This window comes from Dermacentor variabilis, chromosome 1 (genome assembly GCF_050947875.1).
Source record: "Dermacentor variabilis isolate Ectoservices chromosome 1, ASM5094787v1, whole genome shotgun sequence".
NCBI classification, from domain to species: domain Eukaryota; kingdom Metazoa; phylum Arthropoda; class Arachnida; order Ixodida; family Ixodidae; genus Dermacentor; species Dermacentor variabilis.
The window spans coordinates 196789691-196814254 of record NC_134568.1 but is presented as its reverse complement, the minus strand read 5'-3'; the positions used below and the strand labels follow the sequence as shown (position 1 = coordinate 196814254).

At 41.2% G+C, this 24564-nt stretch overlaps 3 protein-coding genes across 13 annotated transcripts in view; 2 read left to right on the top strand and 1 right to left on the bottom strand.

Annotated features, from left to right (window-relative positions):
* Nucleotides 1-2668, top strand: part of LOC142590474 (trifunctional nucleotide phosphoesterase protein YfkN) — a 102982-nt gene extending 100314 nt beyond the window's left edge. For 8 of the 9 annotated variants that reach the window (XM_075702669.1, XM_075702679.1, XM_075702697.1 and 5 more), the window contains one exon: nucleotides 170-2668. In XM_075702669.1, the coding sequence (XP_075558784.1) occupies nucleotides 170-271 (102 nt within the window). In that variant the 3' untranslated portion in view covers nucleotides 272-2668. Of the gene's footprint in view, nucleotides 1-166 lie in introns of all 9 variants that reach the window. The other variant, XM_075702635.1, reaches the window with a different exon arrangement.
* A 1271-nt stretch (nucleotides 2669-3939) lies between these two features.
* Nucleotides 3940-15632, bottom strand: Sys1 (Sys1 golgi trafficking protein). The gene is made up of 3 exons (XM_075702615.1): nucleotides 15178-15632; nucleotides 15031-15098; nucleotides 3940-4265 (listed from the first exon to the last, which is right to left on the bottom strand). The coding sequence occupies exons 1-3, from the start codon at nucleotides 15337-15339 to the stop codon at nucleotides 4025-4027; spliced, it is 471 nt and encodes a 156-aa protein (XP_075558730.1). The 5' UTR covers nucleotides 15340-15632; the 3' UTR covers nucleotides 3940-4024.
* A 150-nt stretch (nucleotides 15633-15782) lies between these two features.
* LOC142590456 (cytochrome c oxidase subunit 4 isoform 1, mitochondrial-like) overlaps nucleotides 15783-24564 on the top strand; it is a 30667-nt gene continuing 21885 nt past the window's right edge. For 2 of the 3 annotated variants that reach the window (XM_075702602.1, XM_075702583.1), the window contains exon 1: nucleotides 15783-15895. The gene's annotated coding sequence lies outside the window, so the exon portion shown is untranslated. Of the gene's footprint in view, nucleotides 15985-24564 lie in introns of all 3 variants that reach the window. The other variant, XM_075702593.1, reaches the window with a different exon arrangement.

The following is a 24564-nucleotide window of genomic DNA, read 5'->3' as shown; positions in this document are numbered from 1 at the left end:
AAGCAAGGGCTGCATCCGAAACTTTTATATAATGACCTTGAAGCCTAGGGGTTTGTAATTTGTGGCAATAGGTTCATCGCACGTTAATGCTTGTTACTTGGAATTTGTAAAAGACAAGGTTTTACTTTTTCCCTCCTCCCTTCCCTGCTTTTTCTTTTTGTATCAGCAGGTTGTGAAGAAGTTCTGGGAAGACAGCGACTCGCATCCATTACGCCTTGTTGAGGAAGTAATTGAAGAAGAGCCTTCAACGGGGAGCTTTGAGAAGAACTAATGCACATGAATTCTGGTTCACTTCCTCATTCCCTCCAGTCCAAAGTTCACATTTTGCCCATGGCCTAAGATGTCATTTCGGAAGTTTCAATAGTAGCTTGTGTCCCTGGTGTATTTATCTTGGTTGCAAAGAAGACTTTTAGGCAATTATATTGGCTGTAAGGTAACTGAAAGCCTCATGTGTCAAAAGGCAAGAATCCAGGAGGGATAATTAGGGCCAGAGGAAGAGTATGCCTCTCTATGTATTTGTAGGAACAGTGCAGACAAGGGGAAATCAGCTGCACATGACCTGCTTTTGCTAATTTGGCTCTTCCTCACACTACTTTGTAAATGATGGCCAACACAAAAGACTGTACTTTGTCATTCTTGTTTCTTAATACTACTATGTTCACAAGTGTTGCCAATAGTGATCCAGACATTCCTTTAAGAAGTCTGAAAAGAGGATGTGCTCGACTTCTTGGGAGAAGTGCATTGTCCTTCGCAAAATAAAAACAAGGGGGTGGGGAGAGAGTTGAAGCACTGAGCTGATTCACGCCTGAGTAATTAAGTCTGATTGAGGCAAAGCGGTGAAAGGTGTGATCACTCAGGCATAAATGATGTGCTGGTTTGTTTTCGCTTTTATTTTCTTTCAGCTACTTAACACTGGTAAATTGTGATCAAGCAGTTGAACTTCAGCTCACTTGTATCATTCAGTTTGTTGAGAATCTCTTAGTATGTTATTGTCATTTTAACTTGCATCATGCTCATTTTCTCCTCATCACTGCATCCTTATTAAAAGCTGCTTGATACACTTGCCAGGAGAACAAAATTTAGAGAACACTTGAGTTTGGCTTAAGCAAAGACTAAGATGATAGCTGTGTTAGAAAGACGACCGTCTGTCTAGGACACTGCCCCGAAGATTGTGTGCAATTTGTCTCTTGGTTACATTGCTTAAGCTGTATCATGAGAGAGACTGTGTGACACCAAGATGTTTGTTGCACTTTAATATTATCGATAATGCGTAGAGTATAAAAAAAATAATAATTTATATACATATATATAGCTGAACATCTGAAGTCTATGCAAGCAGAGTTGCACAAGCTTTAGGTTTTGAAAGATATGAGAGTGTTTAAAACTATTGCCTTTTCCATTTGCACTAACTGCACACCAAAATTTCTCTAGATTCCAAGTTGTGTAATGCAGGGTATATATTTTACTGCTGTGGGGTTCATGGACGTTGTGTTGCAGCTTGAAGAACATGTGTGCAACCGTTGCTAAATATTGTGTAGCAGCAGAGATGCAGGCTGAAATCGGAAATGTATAGGCTCCACTATGGCACGGAGTTATCAGAATGCCATTTGCACAGAGCTTGTTCTAGTTTTGTAAAAGGACACATCATGTTCAGGTGGCTATCAAGTATAGCTTTGGTTAATATACACAGTACATTTGATATATTTCCTGTGTGTACCAAAAGTATGCAATTTAACTAAAGTCTATATGAGAAAGGCTAGTTTGCTAAGTCACTGCACATATTTAGAACATCTTTATATTCCTGCTGTTAACTTTGTGAAAGCACTTTTTAGTAGCAGTTGACAGTGAGTGTAGTTTACTTGAGAATTTTAAATTTGCTGTGCGAGCTAAAGCATGACAAGCTCCATTTCATTGTGCTTGCCGTAGCATGTTTACAGGTACTGCAAACAAGAGAAACTTGCCTCAGGAGCATCTACTTAAGTTTTCTTTTGTACAAAAAATGAGAGAAAACTTCTATATGCATGCTATGGAGATTTCACAAAAATGTATTCATGGTGAAAGGAGATGCTTATGGAGAATAGGCAAAATGTCATACCTGTTAGAACATAATGGCAATACTTCCTTGTTTAACTTTTAACCTGTTGCACAATTTTAATGGAAAGTAACTATTTTAGTTCCAAAAATGGAAAGTGTGTTGTTTACTAGGTATTTAGCGTTTGATGCTTTAGTAACTTATCGCTTCTCTTCCTGTGGCATTTTTTACATTCCCAAGAATGTTGTTAGTCATTGCTAGTCTGGAGTTAAGGAAATTTTAATGGCATATTAGTGCCAAGAGTATTTTGTTTTAGATAGACGTGTGTGTAATTAATGTGTGTGCCCTGTGAATGAATAAGCAGTTTAGTAGTTTTTTTTGTGGCCCTTTACCAAATCTAAGTGCTCAAAAATGTCTTTCATGCAGACAATGCTTTTGCAAAAATAAATGTGTTGCAAGCCACCTTTCTTCTTTTCAGCAGTCTCCTCTCTCTCTACATAGCTTATTTACAGTGTCTGAGGACATATGGTCTAGCAGTTTAGTAGTTTTTTTTGTGGCCCTTTACCAAATATAAGTGTTCAAAAATGTCTTTCATGCAGAAAATGCTTTTGCAAAAATAAATGTGTTGCAAGCCACCTTTCTTCTTTTCAGCAGTCTCCTCTCTCTCAACATAGCTTATTTACAGTGTCTGAGGACATATGGTCTAGCAGTTTAGTAGTTTATTTTGTGGCCCTTTACCAAATATAAGTGTTCAAAAATGTCTTTCATGCAGACAATGCTTTTGCAAAAATAAATGTGTTGCAAGCCACCTTTCTTCTTTTCAGCAGTCTCCTCTCTCTCTACATAGCTTATTTACAGTGTCTGAGGACATATGGTCTAGCAGTTTAGTAGCTTATTTTGTGGCCCTTTACCAAATATAAGTGTTCAAAAATGTCTTTCATGCAGACAATGCTTTTGCAAAAATAAATGTGTTGCAAGCCACCTTTCTTCTTTTCAGCAGTCTCCTCTCTCTCTACATAGCTTATTTACAGTGTCTGAGGACATATGGTCTAGCAGTTTAGTAGTTTCTTTTGTGGCCCTTTACCAAATATAAGTGTTCAAAAATGTCTTTCATGCAGACAATGCTTTTGCAAAAATAAATGTGTTGCAAGCCACCTTTCTTCTTTTCAGCAGTCTCCTCTCTCTCTACATAGCTTATTTACAGTGTCTGAGGACATATGGTCTAGCAGTTTAGTAGTTTTTTTGTGGCCCTTTACCAAATATAAGTGTTCAAAAATGTCTTTCATGCAGAAAATGCTTTTGCAAAAATAAATGTTGCAAGCCACCTTTCTTCTTTTCAGCAGTCTCCCTAATCTCTCCACATAGCTTATTTACAGCGTCTGAGGACATATGGTCTGACGAAGTGAAGGAGCATGTGCAGGCTGTATTCGGACGTATCAGCAAGTACTCTTCAAAAAATCTTTAGCCTGAAGTCGGGCCTCGCAGGTGGTTCTTTGTTGTGTGTTTTAAAAACTTGACAGGTTAAGCTCACTGGCACCACTAGGCAACATGACAAAGCCCAGTTTTTGATTAAGCCTCATGCACTGTATTACTGTGCTGTATTGAGTGCACCTGTGAGCAAAAGTAAAGGCTTCCTTGTTTTGAAACAATGTTTACACCCCAAGTGATGCTTTGTCAAGGAGGTTGCTTAAGATAAAACTAGCAAAATGCAACAGAGGTAGTGGTGCATTACACTAATCATGTGGTTCTATATTGGAGAAGTTTCCTTCTGCACACAGGCATGACTAAAATGTGCATAAATGCATCTGTTCGTGTGAAGCACACATTTGTGTATTTGAGTAACTATACAACTGGGGCAATGGCCATGCCACTCTACTGCAGAATGTAGACACACCAAAACAAGCACATCCTACGGCACCTGCTTTATTTCTCTAGTATCGAAAACGTGGCCAGTTACATTTAAATAAATAGTGAACCTCTAAGTCCATCATTTCAGAGGTCAGCCTTAGGTGACAAGCTCAGTGGAATTGCTTTCATTTCAGTCCTGATGCAGAGGAATTCACCGCAGACGCAGGTGACTGTCACACAGGCTGTGTTGAGCAGCCACCACGACAGTGTGTGTGGGAAGGCTGCATTGTAGATCCAGCAGCCAATGAGGTGGAAAAAATGCACTGTGCACGTGAAGTCAAGGCATTGCTTTGTCCTTTGAACAAAGTACCACAGACCAAGGGACCTGAGCAGACAGTAAAAAAAAAAAAAAAAAAGTGGTTACAAACACAAAAGATGAAAACAAGTGCAGTTCTATTTTATGGTTGTGTCCAGCTTATATTATGGTGTACCTCATATTTTAAGATATTGAATAGAATGTGCTGCTGGGCTTGTTGGTTCATACTTGTAGGTTTGGCAAGTGCTTGTACAGTGTCTACCTTTTATCCTAAGGTGTGCACTTGTCAAACCTGCAATTATGGTAATTAACCTTATCAGTAATAGTGGCAAGTTAAAGGGGCCCTGAAACACTTTTTCAACATTGTAAGAAAACGCTGAGGCTGCTGTAAACGTGTGAGCCAAATATTACTGCACTGCATGCAGCAGGGAAATGACAATCGTGTCACAAATAGCAAAAAATTGCTCTTGCTTCTGCAATGCCGTCATGCAGCACCATCGAAAGCAACCCAACCCACCAACGCTATTTGCTAATTTCGTGACTGCGAGAGCATTCTCATTAATATGTAATTGTTGATTCTAAGTTAAATGTCTGCAATCTAAAAAAAAAAAAATCTTTGCGCTACGCGTAGCTTTGTCAGCTGTGCGTGGCAGTGGTGTGCCACTGTAGTCTACTGTGACGAGCCCTTTCACCGCTGCAAGACTCAACTTTTAACCTGGGCTTTGCCCTCTTGGATTATACACTGTGTAGCTTCCAGCATGCAAGCGGAGACAAAAAGAGAGAAAGCTGGGTGTTGGTGCAATAACTTCACTTAGAGTTGAAGGATTAAAAAAATTTGCGAGCCGTGAGTTCGCGAGATTACATCTTTTAATAGCGAGGCCATTCTATTAGTTACAAAAGTGTTTCAGGGCCCACAGTTCACTTAGAAGCAAGAGCACCATGACAAAAAAAAAAAAAAAAAAAAAAAAAAAAAGGTAAAACTGAACACTCGTTTCTGCACACAACTGAAGCCAAACTCCACTGCAACTAGACACTCTGCTACTGATAGACCAGACCGCAGAGTGGTGACCATCACTTTTGACTTCAAAGCTGGTGACAAATTATTACTACAAAAGCACTGATAATATTTGCTTTGTAATACACACACACATGGAACAGATGTACAGCAGCAGAGAACAGTAAAAAGCAGATCTCATTTAGCATTTCAGTTCTGCAAAGCAATTAGTTGCAATCGTAATGGCAGGACAAAATGTAGCCCACTGAATTAATCTGGTCTCCATGACAGGTAAAGCAATGACCAAGAAAAAAGAAAAGGAGAGGTTTACCTGCATCCAGTTACTTTAATGGAAGAGATAGTGGTTAGTCATGAGAGCTTGCGTAAAATGTTGCGGCCACCATTTCGAAGTACCACGATCGAAGAAAAAAAAAGTTAAAGAGAAAGGTTTAGCTCGAGGGCTCCTATCTAAATACACAGGAAAGGAGAAATTGCTTTTCTTGGCAACCACTGCACCAAATTTGATCGAGGTTTGTTACATTTAAAAGAAAAAGTTAGAATCTAGTGACTGTACAAGGCAAATTTTTTATTTAAGATGTTGATTCTTAAAACAAAAACTGCAAAATTTAGAAAAACGACACTATCATGTTAACTCAGCAGCTCAGCAATGAAAAACTATAAAATTTGTGAATAGAACAATATCAAAATTTCTGAATAGGACTTTTGCAAAACCCATATAAACACTAATGAATCTACGTAAGCTGTAAATTAATGCACCAAATTTGTCCACTTTAGATGCTCAAACAGATGCAGTTTACCAAACTGTGATATCTGTTTTTGGTGCAGAGTTACAAATTTGTAAACTTAATGAATCTTATTTTTTTATAACTTGCCAATTATTGGCAATTTCTGTGAAAGAAATTCAGGCCCTAAACCAAAATTCCACTTGTGACAGTCACTATGATTTAACTTTCTCTCTAGATTGCTATGAACTTAATGAAAATCGGTCCAGGGGTTGTCTAAGAAAAGCATTTCTGTATTTTACATGCATTTGAGTAGCTAGCATTAGTTTTGCCCGAGCTGAAGCTTCCTCATAAGTCTTAACCTAATCCACATATCTTGAGCAGCTGTGCGGAAGCTGTGTACAGGACTCCGACATGGTGGCTGCAACACTTCATGCTAGCTCTCTCTATGCTGTTATGTTTCATACTCTGCTTGCATGTGGCCTTCGTTCATTATCAGCACGAGACTGGAGGGTTTGCTGAAAATTAATGCTTCACATGCTATTTTAACGCTAAGCATTCTTTAGCAAGCTCCCCAGCCCTGTCACACGAAAAGTGTAATGCCTTGTATCTGTACAAAAATGCGTAATTTGCAAAGTTAAGACATTTAATTGTTATGTTAGTGTAAATGTAGATGATTGGTAGCATTTAAGCGATAAGAGACGAATTAAAGCAACAAAATAAAATAAAGATAATACCCATAGAGACACATAGGGCACCTTAGAATATGCATGGGGAAGTTTATAGTAGGGGTGGGCCAACTTGAAATTTGTGGGTGGGCTAAGTTGAAATCTGGGGTGGAACAACTAAATTTGGGGTGGGCTAACTTAATTTGGGGGGAGGCCAACTTGAAATTTTGGGGTGGGTCAACTTAAATTTGGAGCTGGGACAAGGTGAAATCTGGGGGAGGGCCAACTTAAATTTAGGGATGGCCCAATGTACACTTGAACGCTGCTGAGTGTCCAAGTTGTGAGCACCTCGCGGGCAAGCGAGCGTGTTGAGATGCTTGGTGCATTTTCATTGGATCTTACCGAGGCCAGTCAGAACACAGACAAGACTTTGCGTGGACAAGGAACGTGCCCATAACACAGGCTTGCAAGAGCGACAGCAAGGCTGACATGGCATTGCGGCAATGCACTCTCCCCTCACACAATGCCTCACATGCTACAGCGGCTAGCTGGTGTTCCCTTTCGACCGCTCTGCTCCATCAAGCCGCGCTTGTGCCCAGTGTTCCCAGCTCAATTGATACGATTAAAGTGAAGGGGCCGGATGCGGCGAAAAAATCTGACAATTGTCTACTAAAGCCTACGCATTCTTTGCCACCGGAAAGGCCATGGGTAGATGCACACAAGCTAGGAAAATAAAGTAAGCAAAACTAAGAAAAAATGAAGTCACAGCTGAGCCAAAGAATGCTTATGCATTAGTAGACAATTCTCAGAATTTCTGCGGCTTCTTTAATAGTATTTAGGCATCTACTAAAAATGAATATTAGCAGTGAGAATAATGGCATGCCTTGCCGACTTATTTCTCAACAGTCTCCATCAAAGTCCATGGCTTTGCATCCGAGTACAAACAGGATATACATGTCTCCTCTGTGCATGCTCATACTCTGTGCATGAAGCCATATTCATGCTGTGCGAATCACTCTCACCTTTAAACCTTGACCTGCATGGTGCATTCATGAGTGTCCCAGAAGCTTGCAAGTCTCAATGCACCAAATAAATTACTTTATGGTAGATTGGGAAGAGCTGTCCAAATAAATTTTGTGACTACCTTCTGACTTTTCAGATTTGTGCATGTCTATTTGAAGACAGTGTCCTGTAGGGTTTCAGTCCACCACAGGTGCATGTAACAATGGTTCACTTTTTCAGAGGTCTTGCTGTCAAGACTAGATTCCTGTCTGACCCCACAGAAACATTTGTGAATGTTTTCACCAGTTTTCCCCTCCACCACTGCAAATTCTATTACGGAGAATGATCTGTCACGAGTGTGAGAAAAGGTTCATTACGAGTTCCTATATTATGCCTTTAAAAAAAGCTCTTACAGGCTACTCTGAGGAATGCCACATAGAGTACATTGGATATGTAGGCATTCACAGAAACAACTTGTTTTCAGTACCTTAAATACAAATAAGGAAGTGGTAGAGGAATGCCATGGATACCATATTTTTGAAGCTTATAGATTAATATCTCGTGATTCAACAAGTCGAACACTTTCTTAAAGTCCACAAATATTCCCAGTGTTTGTTTATTTGCTTCAATTTTCCCTAAAATAGGTTTTTTTTTGTAATAAAAAAGCTGATTCAACAGATTTGTCTTTATAAACCCAAACTGAAACTCTTAACAAATTGTGCTCTGGAGAAATTCCAATTCGTTTTTTAACTTTTCAAATGCCTTACGAAATACAGGGAGGATGGAGGTTAGGCAACAAAGTTGTTTAAGGACCCTCTGCCAGACCCCATCGCAAATTTCAGTTGTACACGAAGTTCCAAAATGTCATCTAGGGATCTTTTTACTGAAATAATTTTTTTCAGATCGGTTTATTTTATTGGAGGAGACGGAAGAAATGAAATGCCCTGTTACCATACCACCAGGAGCTGAGTGCGGCTGCCAACAGATAATTTCTGCCTTTGCCTCGAGTAGCGTCCACAAGCGTCATTCCTTCCCTGCCTTCTCCCATACTAGAGCCAAGGGACCACGTCGGGTTCACACGACAAGCCCTGCTTCCCTTTTTTTTTGTGTATTTCTCTTCTTTTTTTGCAGCCCAGCGCATTTCCAGTGGTGGTGTTCTGCATTTAATTATTTACTAAAGTCACCTGTCACGGTGAGTGACACTGACTCTGTGGTTAGGAGCACAGCTTCCTCGAGATGAAGTACACGCAACGTTTGGTTTGAAATTTCAGCTGTTTTCACGGTGTGCAGAGCTGTAATACTTTGCAGGCACGATCGTTAGCACTTAAAAGTATATGCTGTGCTTGTCTGTTTAAAATGGCCAAACCTGGTGAGGGGCCCGGGCCCTTTAAGGTGTTCTTGTCGCCACCTTTAGCAATAACTGAAACACTTGTGTTCTTCATTGCTGTAGGAAACGTGCTTATTCGAGGGACAAGTTAAATATGTGGCTCAGAGTTAGTACTCTGATCTCAGCTACAAACTTAACTGGCCCAATTGATGGGTCATTATAACACAGAACGTAAGTTTAAAATTCATTAGCGCACTGAATACTCCAGCATCAGTTACGTTAAAAAAAAAATTAATCTATCAGAAATGTTGCTGATAACTGTGTCACCATCACCAGTAGGTGAAAAACTTGTGAAAAGCAAATTAAAATTGCCTGCCAAGTGAGAGAAATGCAGGCATACCATCAATTACAAGCTCACCTAACTGTGGATAAAAATTTGTTTGAAGGAAATTATATAGAATTGCAAAAAAGCATTTGTCCTTTTTATTGTGAAACAAACATTATTGATGAGCATCTTTCATTTACTGCCCTCTCAGGTGAGACTATTATGATTATCTTTAAATGCACTTAAATCGGCATTCTGATTTCCATCCCCATAGAGGCAATTGAGAGTGGTGATGTGACTGGCTGAAGCAGTGAAACTGGATGAGTCATTTCATTTGTGACCAGAGGCATAGATGCACATGCTGCCAATGGGAATGTCATGTACAGTCTCCAGTGATGCTACTGGTCCATGCCATCTCATAGCAGCTTTTGAAGCAGCCAAAAATGCATTTTTGAGCAGTAAAATGGACTTTCGGAGCAGGTTTGCGAAAGTGATTGCAAACTAAATTATATGGAGCTTTTCAGTAGGCAAGCCATTTGAATGCATTAAGTGGTCCTTGGTTCATAACCACAATTCAAACACTAAAAATGGAGCACCTATGCAAACACATATATGGCAATTTACGAATTGAATTGATTTTATTCGTTATAGATTACAGGTTATAAAATAATATACAGAAGGAGGTCCCATAGTCAATGACTGTATCGGGACCTCCTGTTATTTATAAATATGCATTTTCTAAAGCAACGAATAGAACTATATTAAAATCATATATAAGCAAACATGGAAGAAAGTAAGTACTGGAGAATGCAAAACAAGATTAGGAGTTAGTTACAAGAAATCTAACGAAGGAAATCATACAATTGCAAGGAGCAAATGCAGCAAAACTAAATGAACTAAGCGAATTTAGCAGTAATGGATGAAACATTTTACCCAAACACGCAATAAAAAAAAAAAAAGAATTTCAAATATACATGACCATAAATGCAACAATAGAAACAACAAAAAAAACTTCGAAATACACATGACTATTAATAAAAAAGAAAGGTACCAGAACAGCGGAATATTTAAAGTAATAAGGGTGAAGAAAAAAAAAGAAAAAAAGTTAATGTTAAATATTTTTTGTTCGAAGAAAATTCTTCAGATGTTTTTTTAAATATGGATGTTGAACGCGAAGAATTGTAGCCGGTGAGGTTGCAAAACGTATCCGCTTGGTATGAATTTCCAGAATGACACCAATTTGGAGATATGTGCTATCAAGTTTAGCGAAAAGATGCACTGTTATTCCACTTACGTGAACAAAACACTCTTTTATGCATTGAAGCACAAAAGTAACTGGAATGCCCATGTATTTCGTCTCGCACTTTGGGAAAAGATTTCTCAAAACTGATGTCATCCTGTTAATTCATTTCAAGTGGATACATCTTTCAATCTCACCAGCTACAATTCGTAAATTGCAACATGTGCCATAAAGTAATTCATTAAAAAGTTAATTAGCTGAATATGTGTTTTAATTTCTTGTGCTAATAATGTCCACCTCTTTGAATAATGCAGCTCAAGAACAAGAATTATGCTATGTGCCACAGATGATTTTTAAAAATTCCAGAAAACTGTTTATATTAAGAACTTCAGTGATCAAGCTGAAATTCAAGAATGCTGCCATTCTGAGATATTCAAACCAAATTTGACACTGAATAAGATAATTCCACATTCATGGGCAGGAGAAAAAACAGACCTTCCACACTCCCTCCCATAAATTGACATAGCTGAGTGCGGGGGAATCTCAGCTGAAAGAGGGCAGTGGAGCAACTGCTTTTAGGCTGGCGTGCTACTAAGTCACCTGCACCACATAATGAATTCACCTTTGTGCCGAGACTTTCACCTCTGAACATGAAATGAAACTTCATAATGAAAACAATCGTCAACCCATTTTTCGCAATAACATCTGAATAACCGGGCAGTCCAGAACTTTAGCCAGCACAATTAATTTTGTTGCCTTTTCCAGAGTCAGCAGCGAGAAGAATTTACTTAATTTTGCCCTGTAATGTTCCATCTACTCAAAATACTGCAATGATCAAGTGTGGGGGCGTTTCACTTTTGCTCATCGCACAGCTCACACACTATCACGAAGTGCAGGTATGTGCGCACAACTTTTGACTGGGCTACACCTTCAGAATAGGCTGTGATGCACGACTTCATGAAAGTGTTTGTGGTAGTTGCCGGTGTGTCGCCTGCAGACCCAACCTTGGCTTCCGGCCAACAAACTAGCCCTTGATTTCGTGCCCGATCGCCGAGGTGGTTTACTGGTCCAAACATACTGATGGCGCAATGGCCTGTTGCCCATCCCCACTATGTCGACTGTCAGTGAATTTTTGTTCCGGCCGTACGATGCAGCTAGGCTTAACCAGTGCCGCTTCATCAGTATCCAGTGATGAAAGTTGCTGTTTGGTGCAGAATTGACCAAAAGCCTAGTAGCAGCCATATGCAGCATTCTTAAAGCCGTGAAATCACCTCGCCAATGAAGGTATCGATAGGCAACAAATTCTATGGCGGCAACCTTGTTCACAGGTGCCATGTCTGCAACTACATTATGTTTCAAAGATCGAGCGAGGCACCATACAGCGACCGAAACTTCAGTTACTGTTTTACATTGGCCATACAGGAGAGGAGTGCTGCCGCCTGAAAAGCAATGCTGTTCCATTGCCTAAGCAACCCGCACACGGCAGGGCGGAAGACAGTGAGAATAGACAACAGCCCATGAAAGAGCAGGCTTAATTGGAGAGGTATGGCTCAGTCAATCATGGAGATAACTGCACCTGCTGGTCCACACCATGACACTTTCAATGGTGCAGAGAAAAGGTTCTTCAGGACTTAGTTTCATTGTCGAAACCCGAGCAACCCTTTCGGTGCAGTTTTCATATTTTGCTGAAATGTAGCAGGGTTAGCCTCTCGGCTGCAATTGGTGCAGCAGTAGCACCACTGAGTCTCTGAAATTTGTAAATGAACTGTGGCCTTAGATTCCACACTTCTGCAATGAAATGCAGCATCAGACTCACTACAGCTGTGCAGGATCTGTGACCATAAAAATGGCTTCGGAATTGTTTCTGAAGCAACTGTTGTTTCTAACATTATAAAATAAATTACAAATTTAAATTAAATTCTGGTATTTTATGTGCGAAAACCACGATCTGATTATGAGGCAAGCCGTGGTTGGGGGGGGGGGGGGGGGGCTCCAGATTAATTTTGATTATCTGGGGTTCTTTAAAGTCCGCCTAAATTTAAGACCAAACGTTTTTGCATGTTACCCTATCACAATGCAGCTGCCACAGCCAGGATCAAATTCGCAACCTTGAGCTCGGCAGCACAACACCATAGCCACTAAGCTACTGCAGCAGGTCTGAAAGTTGTTCTATTCAGTTGTATTATAATGCTATAAGCGTTTTCTAGTCCTAGCAGAAGCAAGCTACACAACTGTCAGCAGCAGCATGGCAGTGCAGATAGATGCTAAAAGAACATGCTTTCAGCATACCTGCACTTTTTGTGATATTCGTATGAATGGTCTTTGCCACTTCTACTGAATTAATGAGACCCCCTTACTCGGAGATGTTGAAACAAATTGGAACACAGTCCCTCGTTAACTTTATACTCAAAAATAGATTGGGGTAAAAGGCATGATGACCAACTAGCATGATACTTTATTGTTTTGGCATTTGAAAGTTTTGCCAAGATATAATGCATGGAAGACCACGTGTTCATATATTGTATTTAATTAATGACTGACAACACAGACAATGCCTTTTTTAACATTGTCCTTTTCTTGAAATGAAAAGGGTGAGTTTGCCCTTTACGCAAAAATGGCTTTTTAGTGTGCATTTTAATTGCATCTACATGCTTTGTACATACCATAGCAGATAGATGCAATATGCTTCTATGCAATAACTATTCTAAAGACTGCGATGATACCACACTGTTTTGCTACAAGAAGTCTTGTCGTTTGCCAGTGCCTGTTCTGTATGCATTCTAAAAGGTCTGGTGTTGGTTTGACACAACCAACTGGGACTAAAGCACAGAGTATTTGACATTTATGTGCCTCATGGACCTTGCACCTTAGAAGATGGCTTACGCTGCAGTAAGTTATAAACCTTGGCATGCTGATTGATGCTTATTATGACAGCTAGCTTAGACCAAGCAAGGTTTTCTGTGACAAGATCAGTCATGACACACTCAAAGTAAGTTAATATTAAGTACCCCACAGTCACTTTCGCAGCATTAAGGTATGGTATGTAGATTCCCGACTATTTGGCTGCGCGTGTTAAAAAAAGATTTCGCACTCATCGCTGCACTGTTCTTGCTCAAATTTTGCAGAACAATAACATTTTGTTGTCGACTTCATTTAGTATAACACTTGGCATGATTAGTCACCGGTTTTTTAAGACAAAAATGAGGAACTGTTCTTGCCTATGGGAAAAATGGCGTCTAAAAAGCCGGCCCTGGCACAGACTTGTGTCACCGCCTGCCGGCAGCAGCAGGAAGGAGCTACTTAGCAAACGAAATGGCATCTTGAAATATAGAGTTAACTTGAAATCGGCTGCTTACGCGGCAGCAGATACCTCCTGCTTCTGCCAGCAGGCGGCGACACAAGTCTGTGCCAGGGCCGGCTTTTCAGACGCCATTTTTCCCATAGGCGAAAACAGTTTCTCATTTTTGTCTTAAAGAACAGGTGACTAATCGTGCCAAATGTTATACTAAACGAAGTTGACAACAAAATGCAATCGTTCTGCAAAATTTGAGCAAGAACAGTGCAGCGGTGAGTGCGAAATCTTTTTTTGAACATGCTCAGCCAAATATTCAGGACCGTTATGAGTTAGGGAATTGTGACAGAGGCGTTATACTCATACCTTGAGGCTCACAGTGTCTTTAGACGAAAGGTAGAGGAAATAGTAAAGTATGGAGAATATAGAGGATGCAACCGGGTGCGGTAAGTTTAAGGCCTATTCGATTCAGCCCAGTTTTTATGCACCTTCTGCACCTATTGACGGTGCACTGCACCTAGGCCTTCGATTCCCAGAGGTGCAGCGGTGCACCCTGCACACCCGTGCTCGACTGAACAAGGTGCAAGGTAAGGTGCCGCCACGGTGCTGTGCACCCTTGAACCTTGCAGTGAGTTGGTGCAGCCCGGCACACCATAACTGACACCCCCTCCACCTTTTCATCGAAGGTGCCATGCACCTTTTTTTGAATTGAACAAACCTGTAGTTACAAGTTCCACGGGCATGATATCGCTGACCTAGGGAGCACGTAGGGAGCATTGTAAGTTCCGCAGATATACGGTATGCCAGATTTTCGGTGGAAGCCCGTTGGGAAAATGTGTCAGATGGAAATGAGATTGTGACGTTGGCAGAGATCACCACAGTGTCACCGCACGCATGGCGTGCGTACAGTGTTTACAGTAATGGTTGACCAGTGATAACACGTTTTCCACTACTACAAGGGACTTAAGTGGACAGAAAGAGCAATAGTGCAAAAAACGTCACACGGACAGACGAGGCGAGACACGCAAGCGCCTCCTCTGTCCCTGTCGCGTTTTTTGCACTATTGCTCAGTCGTTATGTACCAACAAGCCCAAATTGCCCTCTCGACAGCAAGTTATTAATATCACGCCGCTTATTGAAAAGAAGGAAGCAAACGTATCATCACCTGCACAGGTACAAGGTTTATGACCTCAAGCACGACAGTTAAGTTTCCACATCAAAGAAAAGTAAAAAGCATACTTACGCGAACAGCGAGTTAATGATATAGGATCCTATTATGCACCGCCCCCGCATGTCCTTTATGTGCACCGCCTGCAGTTGGTGACAACGTATATAGCACAGCATAGCCCAGCAGTAATTTAACGCTGCAGTTGCAAAACTGGGTTCTCACCTCGTAGGAAAATAGTTGATCGAGCGACAACACTTGACCGGTGACAATGTCGAGGAAGCATATCCAAAAGCCTAGTCCAACATAGTACATGCACTGAAGCGTAATCATTTGAGATATGATGAGAAATGGGTCCCACACTGAGTAGCGGAAGTGGCCAGCCATGATACGGAATGATTTGTCACAGGCTTTCTTTACTAAGTGAAGTGTGAAATTTCAGGCGGGGCAGCAATTCACCCTATCCATCCGATAACCCAGCCTCTGACCATGGCTTAGGCAAGCCGTGAAGGCTGTTGCTTACTCGAGGGAAGGCAGACGTTGGATGTAATCACACGATTCTTCAAGTAAAATTAGTCTGATCATTGTAAGTCTGGCGACTTAGTACGCACGGCAATGACATTGATCGCAACTCACCGACTCAACTGACTAATCGTGGCCGATGCGGATACGGATTCGGATAGGCATTTGAAATGCAATCCACAAAAAAAAATCAATCAAATTCCGAACAATCATTAGCTTCTAAAATACCATGCCTATATACATAAAAATTTAAGTCTGTAATCGCGAATTTGCTAAGTCAAGGATAAAAATTTGTAAATATAAAGCAAATTTAGGAATTTAGCGATTTTGTCGTAGCGTATCGCTGATGCCTAGCAACATTGATTCCTCCCTTTCGCTTTTTTTTTCGGGTATCCTGCCGGCCTCACTCGTACGACTGCAGGTGAGATTCTGCCCCGCTCTACCGTGCGGGCTGGTTCTTCGAAAAATTTCCCTGGTCTCTCTTTAAGCTGAAGTAACGGCTTCATTAAGGTGCAGTAAACGTTACTGATCTTTTTAAGTGCGCATCCAGTGCGCGTAAGAGAGTGTTCGCTAGGTTTCACCTTTAGGGATTAAGCCTAACCTTTCCGAAGGCGGTGGAGGTCAAAAGATAGTTTGAGGTTGCAGGTTGCGTTAACGGGGCTTCATTTGTGCCCATTCTTCAAATTATTCCTTTAGATATGGCTTTACGTGTTTTCTTATGATGTGCTATATTTGCTTCTTGATGTGACGTTATAGAAACCGCTTCGGGTGACATTGTAGTGCCACAATCTTACCGATTTGCACTTGTGCAGGACTAGTACATGCTAGCCATGTGGACAACGATGCGAAATGCACTGTTGTAGGACATTGGTTCGGCCTGTTTTTATTAGAGGTTGCGTCCGTTGAATGTGCGATCTCTGTTGGTAGTTCAACCTTCATACATAGTGAATGGCCGAATTTCTGGCAAGCGAGTTTTTATTCGCCTTTGATAAAGCTGAACGCGTTTATCGAAAGACTGTTTTAACCGCGTTGTTCAAAACTTCAGTTGCAAATGCCAATCGTGTTCATCGCTGTATGCAACTTACTGAAACGTAGAGCCCTCTGCAAGACCTTACCGGTGAAACTACACAAGGTATACCGGCATGAGTAGGCGGCTGACTGATCTCGATTACCATGCATTACAATGTGCGACCAGAGCCTTGTTTGCTATGTACGCAAATTGCCTTGCAAGCTGCTTTTGTTGAATTGTATATAAACCTTTATTACTGACACCTTTGCATTACTAATCTATGCATTGTGAAACATTCATGCTTGAAATGTCGAGTATGTGTGTCATGTGCAGAATCTTCGTAGTGACGGCTTATTACATAAACATAAGCAATAATCAGCCTCTATTGCAGCCCTGCAGCTCATGTACTTGGGTTTATAGTGTGTGACCTTTAAAGGAAGGAGTGATACTTAAAAAGTGCTAGACTTGCGGTGAGCGTCACTGTAGCAATGTAAGTAACGCGAGGGATGATTAATTAAGCATGAGTGACCATATATATATATATATATATATATATATATATATATTATAAATTGCTTTATGTGCCAAAGCCACAATACGATTGAGGCACTCCTTAGGATTAATTTTAACCACCTGGAATTCTTTATCGTACTGTCAATGCACGGTACACGGGCGGTTTTGCATTTCGCCTCCTCATTGAAATGCGGCCGGAAATCGAACCCGCGACATCTTGCTTAAAATAGGCTATTTCAGAAATACTTTGCCGCAAGAAGTATGTTAATGTGTTCGATAGAAGCGGAGTTATTAGCAAATGTCCCCTACAAGGTGCTTCTGCTCCTTCAATGATTTGCACTGCAAAGGCTACAAGCGGAGTGGGGTGTGACCACAACGCTGCACCTGCTGAATGTCACAGTGGTGCGCAGCTTAAATTTGATTTAGGACGTTCATGTAGATGCCACTTCTGATTTTGGTGACCTACGATGCGCCAAAGGCGATTGTCCTCCGCGAGCTGCAGCGTGCCCAGTCAGCAGACTCGTCGCGGAGGCCGCAGTATCTACACAGTGTGTAGCAGACTGCAGCTACATGCAACTGTAGCGTGTATGTGCAGCGTTTGGTTTGTGCATGGCTCCCTCCAACCAACAGATGCGCAGTGGCAGGCGGTCCTCCGTCACTCTGAGCCTCAGGTCCGGCTGACCTTGATTTGATGAGCACAAGTGGTGGTGGCCGCTAAAGGCCCCAACCACATCACTCCTTTCACTTTATAATAAAGTTCCTTCCTTGTTCTTTGTGCACGACAGGGCTTGAGTGCACTCTCTCGCTCATATAACCGTTCCCAGTATGTTTCGTTTAATTTCTCAAACTCGTCTGTAGTAAATATGACGTCAGAGTTCCCCAGGGACCACTTTTGTTCTTATTGTATATCAATGATTTGCCGAATCATATGTCTGCGAAAATCCGCCTTTATGCTGACGACTGTGCGCTGTATAACGTAATTAACATGAATGTTGACCACCTGTCACTTAACGATTCTTTTACACAATTTTGCAGGTGGTGCGACAAATGGCAAATGAATATAAACTTTGTAAAAACAGTCACTTTATCTTTTAGTAAGCGCACTTCTGTTTAACTATTCGTTTAATGGCTCTTCCCTTGAATAGGTGTCTGAATACAAGTACCTTGGCCTCATCCTCACATCTAACATGTCATGGTCTAGGCACATTGAATACACATGCAATAAAGCACTAATGAAAATAGGCTGTCTAACTCGTACATTGTGAAAAGCTCCGCGTGGAACAGAATTGCTGTCATACAAGTCACTCGTCCGACCCATTCTCGAGTATGGTTGCCCCATCTGGAACCCTTATAAAGTATCTGACATTAGCACCCTGGAATCAGTTCAAAACAAATCTGTTTCATATACCGGCTTTATGACTTGGACTTCTCACCCTCATCTCGCCTTGTTGCACTAGGTCTACAACCTCTGTCCGAGCGGCGCGATCGTGAGTGCCTTAAATTGTTTCATAATCTCATTAACACCCCACGCTACTCTTTAAAGAACGACTATCTTTCTCCTGATAAATAGAAACCTACTAGGAATAGCCACAAACTTAACCTTGCACCATTTTAACCGCTTATTAACCTATTTAAGTTTAGCTTCTTTCCTCGTACAATAGAAAAATGTAACTTACTACCAGGTGAAATCGGGTCACTGCCTTTAGAGGAATTTATGTATAAAGTTAACTTGATTCATACTGTGTCTATTATTACTCATTGTATCTTTTGTTTTGTGGTTATCATGAATCCTACAGTGTCGAAGTTGATTTGTGCAGAGGAATGTTTTGTTTAATGGAATGTACAAACCCACTCCTGCGATAGCCCAATTGGGCTGCAGCATATGTAAATAAATAAATATGCTTTAGTTTGGCCATGCTACGTGGTACTGACAGGCTTTGTCCTGCACCAGCTTGAATGACGAATAGTATCCAAATTCAAAGTGCCATCAATAGCTGAATACAAAGTGAAGTCTGTTAAGGCGTCTTAGCAGGAGTGACCGGAAGTGAGCTTGTGTGGTCTGACCTTAAGTTTTGCATGGTTTGATTCCAGTTGAGTGTTCAGAACTAGTTGAAATTATTGAGAAGCAATGGCGACGACACTGATAAGCCAGGGTGGTCAGACTTTAATTCCTAGGCAGGTGGGGGGGGGGGGGGGCACGGCCGAATGGGGGCAGACGATATTTGGCTTAATTGGGAAGTGTATAATTATTATTGACATCTGAAAGCAGGTTTTTGCTTACTGCAACCTGTTAAACTGTGTCAATAAACGTACACAGTAACAGTAGGTAGTAGCTTCAATAATTATTCAATATATCTAACTTATTGTGATCCCCTTCAGATTCAATATATCCGGGTTCGACTGTATCTGTCCTTTTCTTTTTATTGCAACAAAGTGTACCAATCAGTGTCTGATCCTGCCGAGATACCATGAAAAACGCTGTGGAAAATTTTTTTAATGGAATTTTGCTATCTGCAGTCATGATCATAAGGTTGTATGCTTGAGTAATAGGTGAGCGCAATAGCTTTTGTACACTGGCATTGGTGGAAAGCACTAGAATATGCCTGTAGTGCTTTTCGTGTAGTACAGGCACCCATTTGTGGCACAATTAGTCAATGCTATTTTGCATCCACAGGGAGGCCGCATAACTTGGTGTACTCACTCGCAGACTTGTGTGTGCGCAAGAGCACTTGTATGTGCCACCACGCAATTAGGGACGCCATGGCTTTGCCACTCTACTTGTTGTGAAGGTAGCACCGCTTGTTACCTTGGACTTTGTTTAGCTTATATTGTGCATAGACTAAAGCACGAAAGTCTGTAACATACTGATTTCAAAAGTATGGTGCACTTAATAACAGCAGACTTCAGTAATCTGATAATCCAACTCTAGTACTCAGGTTTCTCCGCTAGTTTGTGTCACATACCATTGTTTGTTACTTTCTGTGGCAATTTGAATTATAATTCCTACTTAAATTGCAAACAGCATGCTTGATTCTATCGCTAAAAATCTATCTTTTCATTTCCACCATCATCCCGCGGCACGTTTTAGGTGGTTATCCGTCCCTTTAATGCCATTTGAGACACGCATCGAATGCACATTCTCGCTCCCAATGTTAGCATTTGCACATGATGCATTTCTGTAGTAAACTGCAATAGTTCGACATAGAATATGCCAGTTAATGTTTCAGCATCATTTCTTTAACTTTTGCCCTGCTAAATATATACTGTGCATCTTTTTTATGTAATATTAGTATTGTGAAGCAAGTTGCACTCACTGCAGCTATCTTCACACTGTTCAAAATAATTAAAAGTGCTTGTAGCAGAAACTTAAAACCTGATGGTATCAAGAAACTCGATGACCTAGACACTTAAGCAATTACACTTGCACATGCGGCATGGCCATTAAAAATAATTGAGGCTTGGTAAGCCAGAGAGATGCAACAACAAAAGATGGGTGGCAACACTGCTTAAAAGTTCCTGCACCACCTACTGTGATACCGTGGATTTTGTCTGCTTGTGCACACTGAATTGTTCATTAAGACTTAATTGCATTCTGGCATAACCAGACATTTCAAGGACTTGTGCACATAAATGGTTCACACATTAGAAAATACTTTGAAATCTGTAATATGTACCAGTAATATAATGTACCAGTAATATGTACCAGTGCCATGATTAATTAAACTTTGGTCTTAATTTTTTCTGATAGTAATCAACCTTTTTCTGCCAAAGAAATGGAAATTGAGTTCTGGAAAAATTATTTACCAGTCTAAGCTAATCTAGTGTCGCTCTTCAGTGTCTCTTTAAATACCATAGATGCAAACCAGGAGAGCACTTTTTGTATGTGTTTTCTGTCATATTGTTTGTGCCTGTACCTATGGCAACAACTGAAATTAGCTTAATGGTGGCCATTTCAGTGTGGCGAGAATGTACCTAAGAGCGACACTGTTCACGGCACCATTGTTATGCTGAGTTGTTTTACATTCCTGGAAATGTACTTGAATAGGTGCTTTTTAATGACTACTGCTATTATAGAAAGATGGCACCTTGTCATCATCTAGTTGCACTCATGGCATCTACCATGTTTTATGTCTGCAGTTTCATGGGTGCACACAGCTTGACATTGATGGCCACAGCGAGGGAATATATTAGCCCAGCCTTTTAATGTAACTGCATACCATGTGCCATACTTCCCACTGCTTATGCACATGGCCTCTGTAGTGCAGAAAAATGCTGCCAGTACCCTGAAAAAGATTTGGCCTATTGTGGCATGTTCCCCTATGACAATGCCGATGTGGTGTGTGAAGTGAGGCTGTAACCATGTGCGGATATCAGGAATGGCAAGGAGTTTTCTTGTAACATGAACTAAAGGTGTACAAGTGGGTGTAGCTGCATAATTACATAACCACCAAGTGCCTGCAAGAACTGCAAGTGCTGACAGATGGCTGCCACATCATTGGTAAGGTGATTTGTGCATTGGGTTCATGAGTAGAGCAAAAATTCCGTGCAGAAATTTTATTGTAATGATGACAGCAGCTGTTGGGTTTATCGCATTCTTAGTTTCTGCCATGTAAAAAGACTAAAAGCAAATACTTTGCCTCAGCAACATAATTTGTCATGGCTTACCACCAGCCGTGTCACTAGTAAAAAATATGCCCATCATGTGGCACCCTGTTAAATTTTAATTGTAATGAACCATGTTTGATTCAAGGTTCAGGGTGCTTCACTCGCTCCAAGAAGTGTGTACTGTCACTGAGTGAGAACTGTACAGCTGCACAGGCGGTAGTCTCGGCAAAGTTAACATTGAAAGTTGTTTTACACCTCTTGAGCTTTTCTGGAACCATTCTCTATGCAGTGAATTCTTCGAGTGGCCCTGTTATATAAGTTCTTATTGGTTCATAAGAACTTTCTTGGTTGAAAAGAAGCTGGCTTCAACAGCATTTTTGTTGCTGGGCGACTTAGTCTGGTTGTTACATCCAATCTCAGTCAGTTCTCTGTGAACCACCACAACACTGCTTTCTGGATTGCACACAGCAGAACACAGCATGCTGACAAATGACCACATGACTATAAGTATGGTTTTAGGGTCCATAACACTTGCATCTGGGAGTTGCTGCCTCTGTGCAACCCTCCTAAACTGACACGCCAAGCAACAGCAGCCGAGTGGAACTTATTTGAGACGTTGTAGTACAAATAGCTTTCTTTGGCTCTCTTGCCCATTTTCATAGTAGGCGGCCAGACTTTCTCTGTCGATGCAAAGGGCACAAGCTCTTGCGCAACTGAGTTGCAAGGCATGCTTGCCGCCTAACACCAACAAACTATTGGAGAGCCATGTGGTGTCATGCGAAATATTTGTGGTGTGAAGGTTTTGATGCCGTGATCAGTGGGGGTGCTGACTCGTTTCTCCACCACCTGGGTTGATGGTTGCGGGGCACATTTAGCGCTGAGCACCTTTTGTCAAGATGTGCCATTTCATCTTGCTGGCTCACCAGAGCTATGCATAGGCTCCCACAGTGCATGGGACCTGCATGATTTTGAAGTGAATGGATGGGTTCTTGTCTCAGTGGAGAAAAACACTGCAGATGTGCAGCTATTGTCATGCCATCCTAGGGATTCCATTGTGCTGGCTTGGTCATGCCACTGTTATGCTGTCATCTTGCCTATCAAAACATGTCAATAATTTGTGTTGCTATCAAACACCATTATAGACATAAGCAGTATACTTCATGCCCATTTGATGTCTGTGCTCTGCATAAGCTGTTCAGTTACTTTGACAACCAACCTTGATAGTTTCTTCGATTTCTTCAGTGTTCAGCCCATTGTCCACTTGCACAGTGTGGTTATCTGAATTTATTTTAGAAAGTGTCAGTGCAGCCATTTCTAATCAAAGTATAGCCTATAGCAGCAGTATGGTGAGGCAGCTAGCTGGTTGAGATCCGTGAGTACTCTAGAGTGCAACAATACACAGAGAACAATACCTGACCTTTGGCTTTCAGTGTTCCTGTCTGTTATGCTTTAAAGTACTCATGTGTTGCCTATAGGTTATTTTTGTCTAAAAGCCACTTCTAGGCTGTAACAGGCTGTTACATTTCGGTTTGACTACGCTACCTTTCCATAGCTGGTGAGCTGTGGAGTTTCGAAGTACAGTTAAACCTCGCAATAACGAAATCGGCAGGGAACGCAAAAAAATTGCTTTCGTGAGAATTTAATTGTTGCAAAAAGAGACAGCACAGATAGGTAATACGTCACAGAACGAAATTTCTGTAAAAAATTCGTTGGTCTACTTTGGCAAGCATTGCTTGAGGATATAGAACCGCATTGCCTACAATACAAAGTGTGCTGCGTGCATCGATCAGCAGTGGCAGCACTGCCGTAGAGCAGTGTTCTTGGTCAATTGTTTTTGGAGTTACGATCATTTGTGCGAGATTTTGATTAACTCGGCACTGGACGCAGAGCAACAGTGCTCCACGCATGCAGCATAGGGATGGTTGGCTATTTTTTTTTGTTTGATTAGCAATTAGTCATTTTAACATTTCATTGATCAATTGCTTTTGATGCAGGGTTTTTATCCATTAATAGATTAAGTGAAATTTTTAATGCACACTTAAAAAGCTTGAAACACAATTATCCACTTTTTTGTGGGCCACTTTTAATGTTTGATAGGTGGAACCAAGTTAGAAATACAAGGGTATAATGTTTCATAAAGAATAATCTAATTTGTTAATGACTAGGTAGAATTGGTGCTAGTGGCCTTTAAAAAGGTGAACAATATGTGTTATACAATGGTACTTGAGTAGAATGAAACAAGATTCATGAAACTAGTGAATCCTTCTGCAGTACGCTTAAACAAGTAATACACAAGAAATATGCAAGAAATTGCAAAATGCAGAGGGGAAAAGAAAATTACTGGTGTAGGATTTTAAGCCACATGCTCTTTTCTACAGAGCGAGGGAATGTAAATTGGCTGCAATGTTTGGGTGAAACCGACACCTTCTTTGAGTGACCACACAACCAGCATGCAAGAATACACGCTCGGAAGCTAGATATTAGCTGAAATCGACATAAACTCCATCGCTATGTCATACATGCTCCAAACCGGCGCGAATGCTGTGCCACGTCTATAGTGGAGTGACACAACGGTCAACGACTGGCTTCGATTGCGAGGACATTTCAAGCCTCCGGCTTCAGGCGGCGTATGCGGTGTAGGGGAAGAAGGGGCACGCGCTTGGCTCGGCACCACAGTCGCTCTACCACGATTTCAAACTTTTCGTGTCACTCTAAAAGGCGATCAATCGAACCTGTCTAATCGATTAGTCCATTAAATGAAACGTGGACATCGATGAAGATTAATCGTTGTGCGGGATACTTTTAATTGATTAATCGTTCATCGATATTACCAACCCTAATGCAGCGGCATTTCTCCAGTGCACACTGTCGCACCTAGGCGAGCGCGAAAGTGATCGTATCTGGTATACCCGAAGACATTTGATCGAGATTACGCCTCCTTAGCGCAAATCTACGTCCGGCGC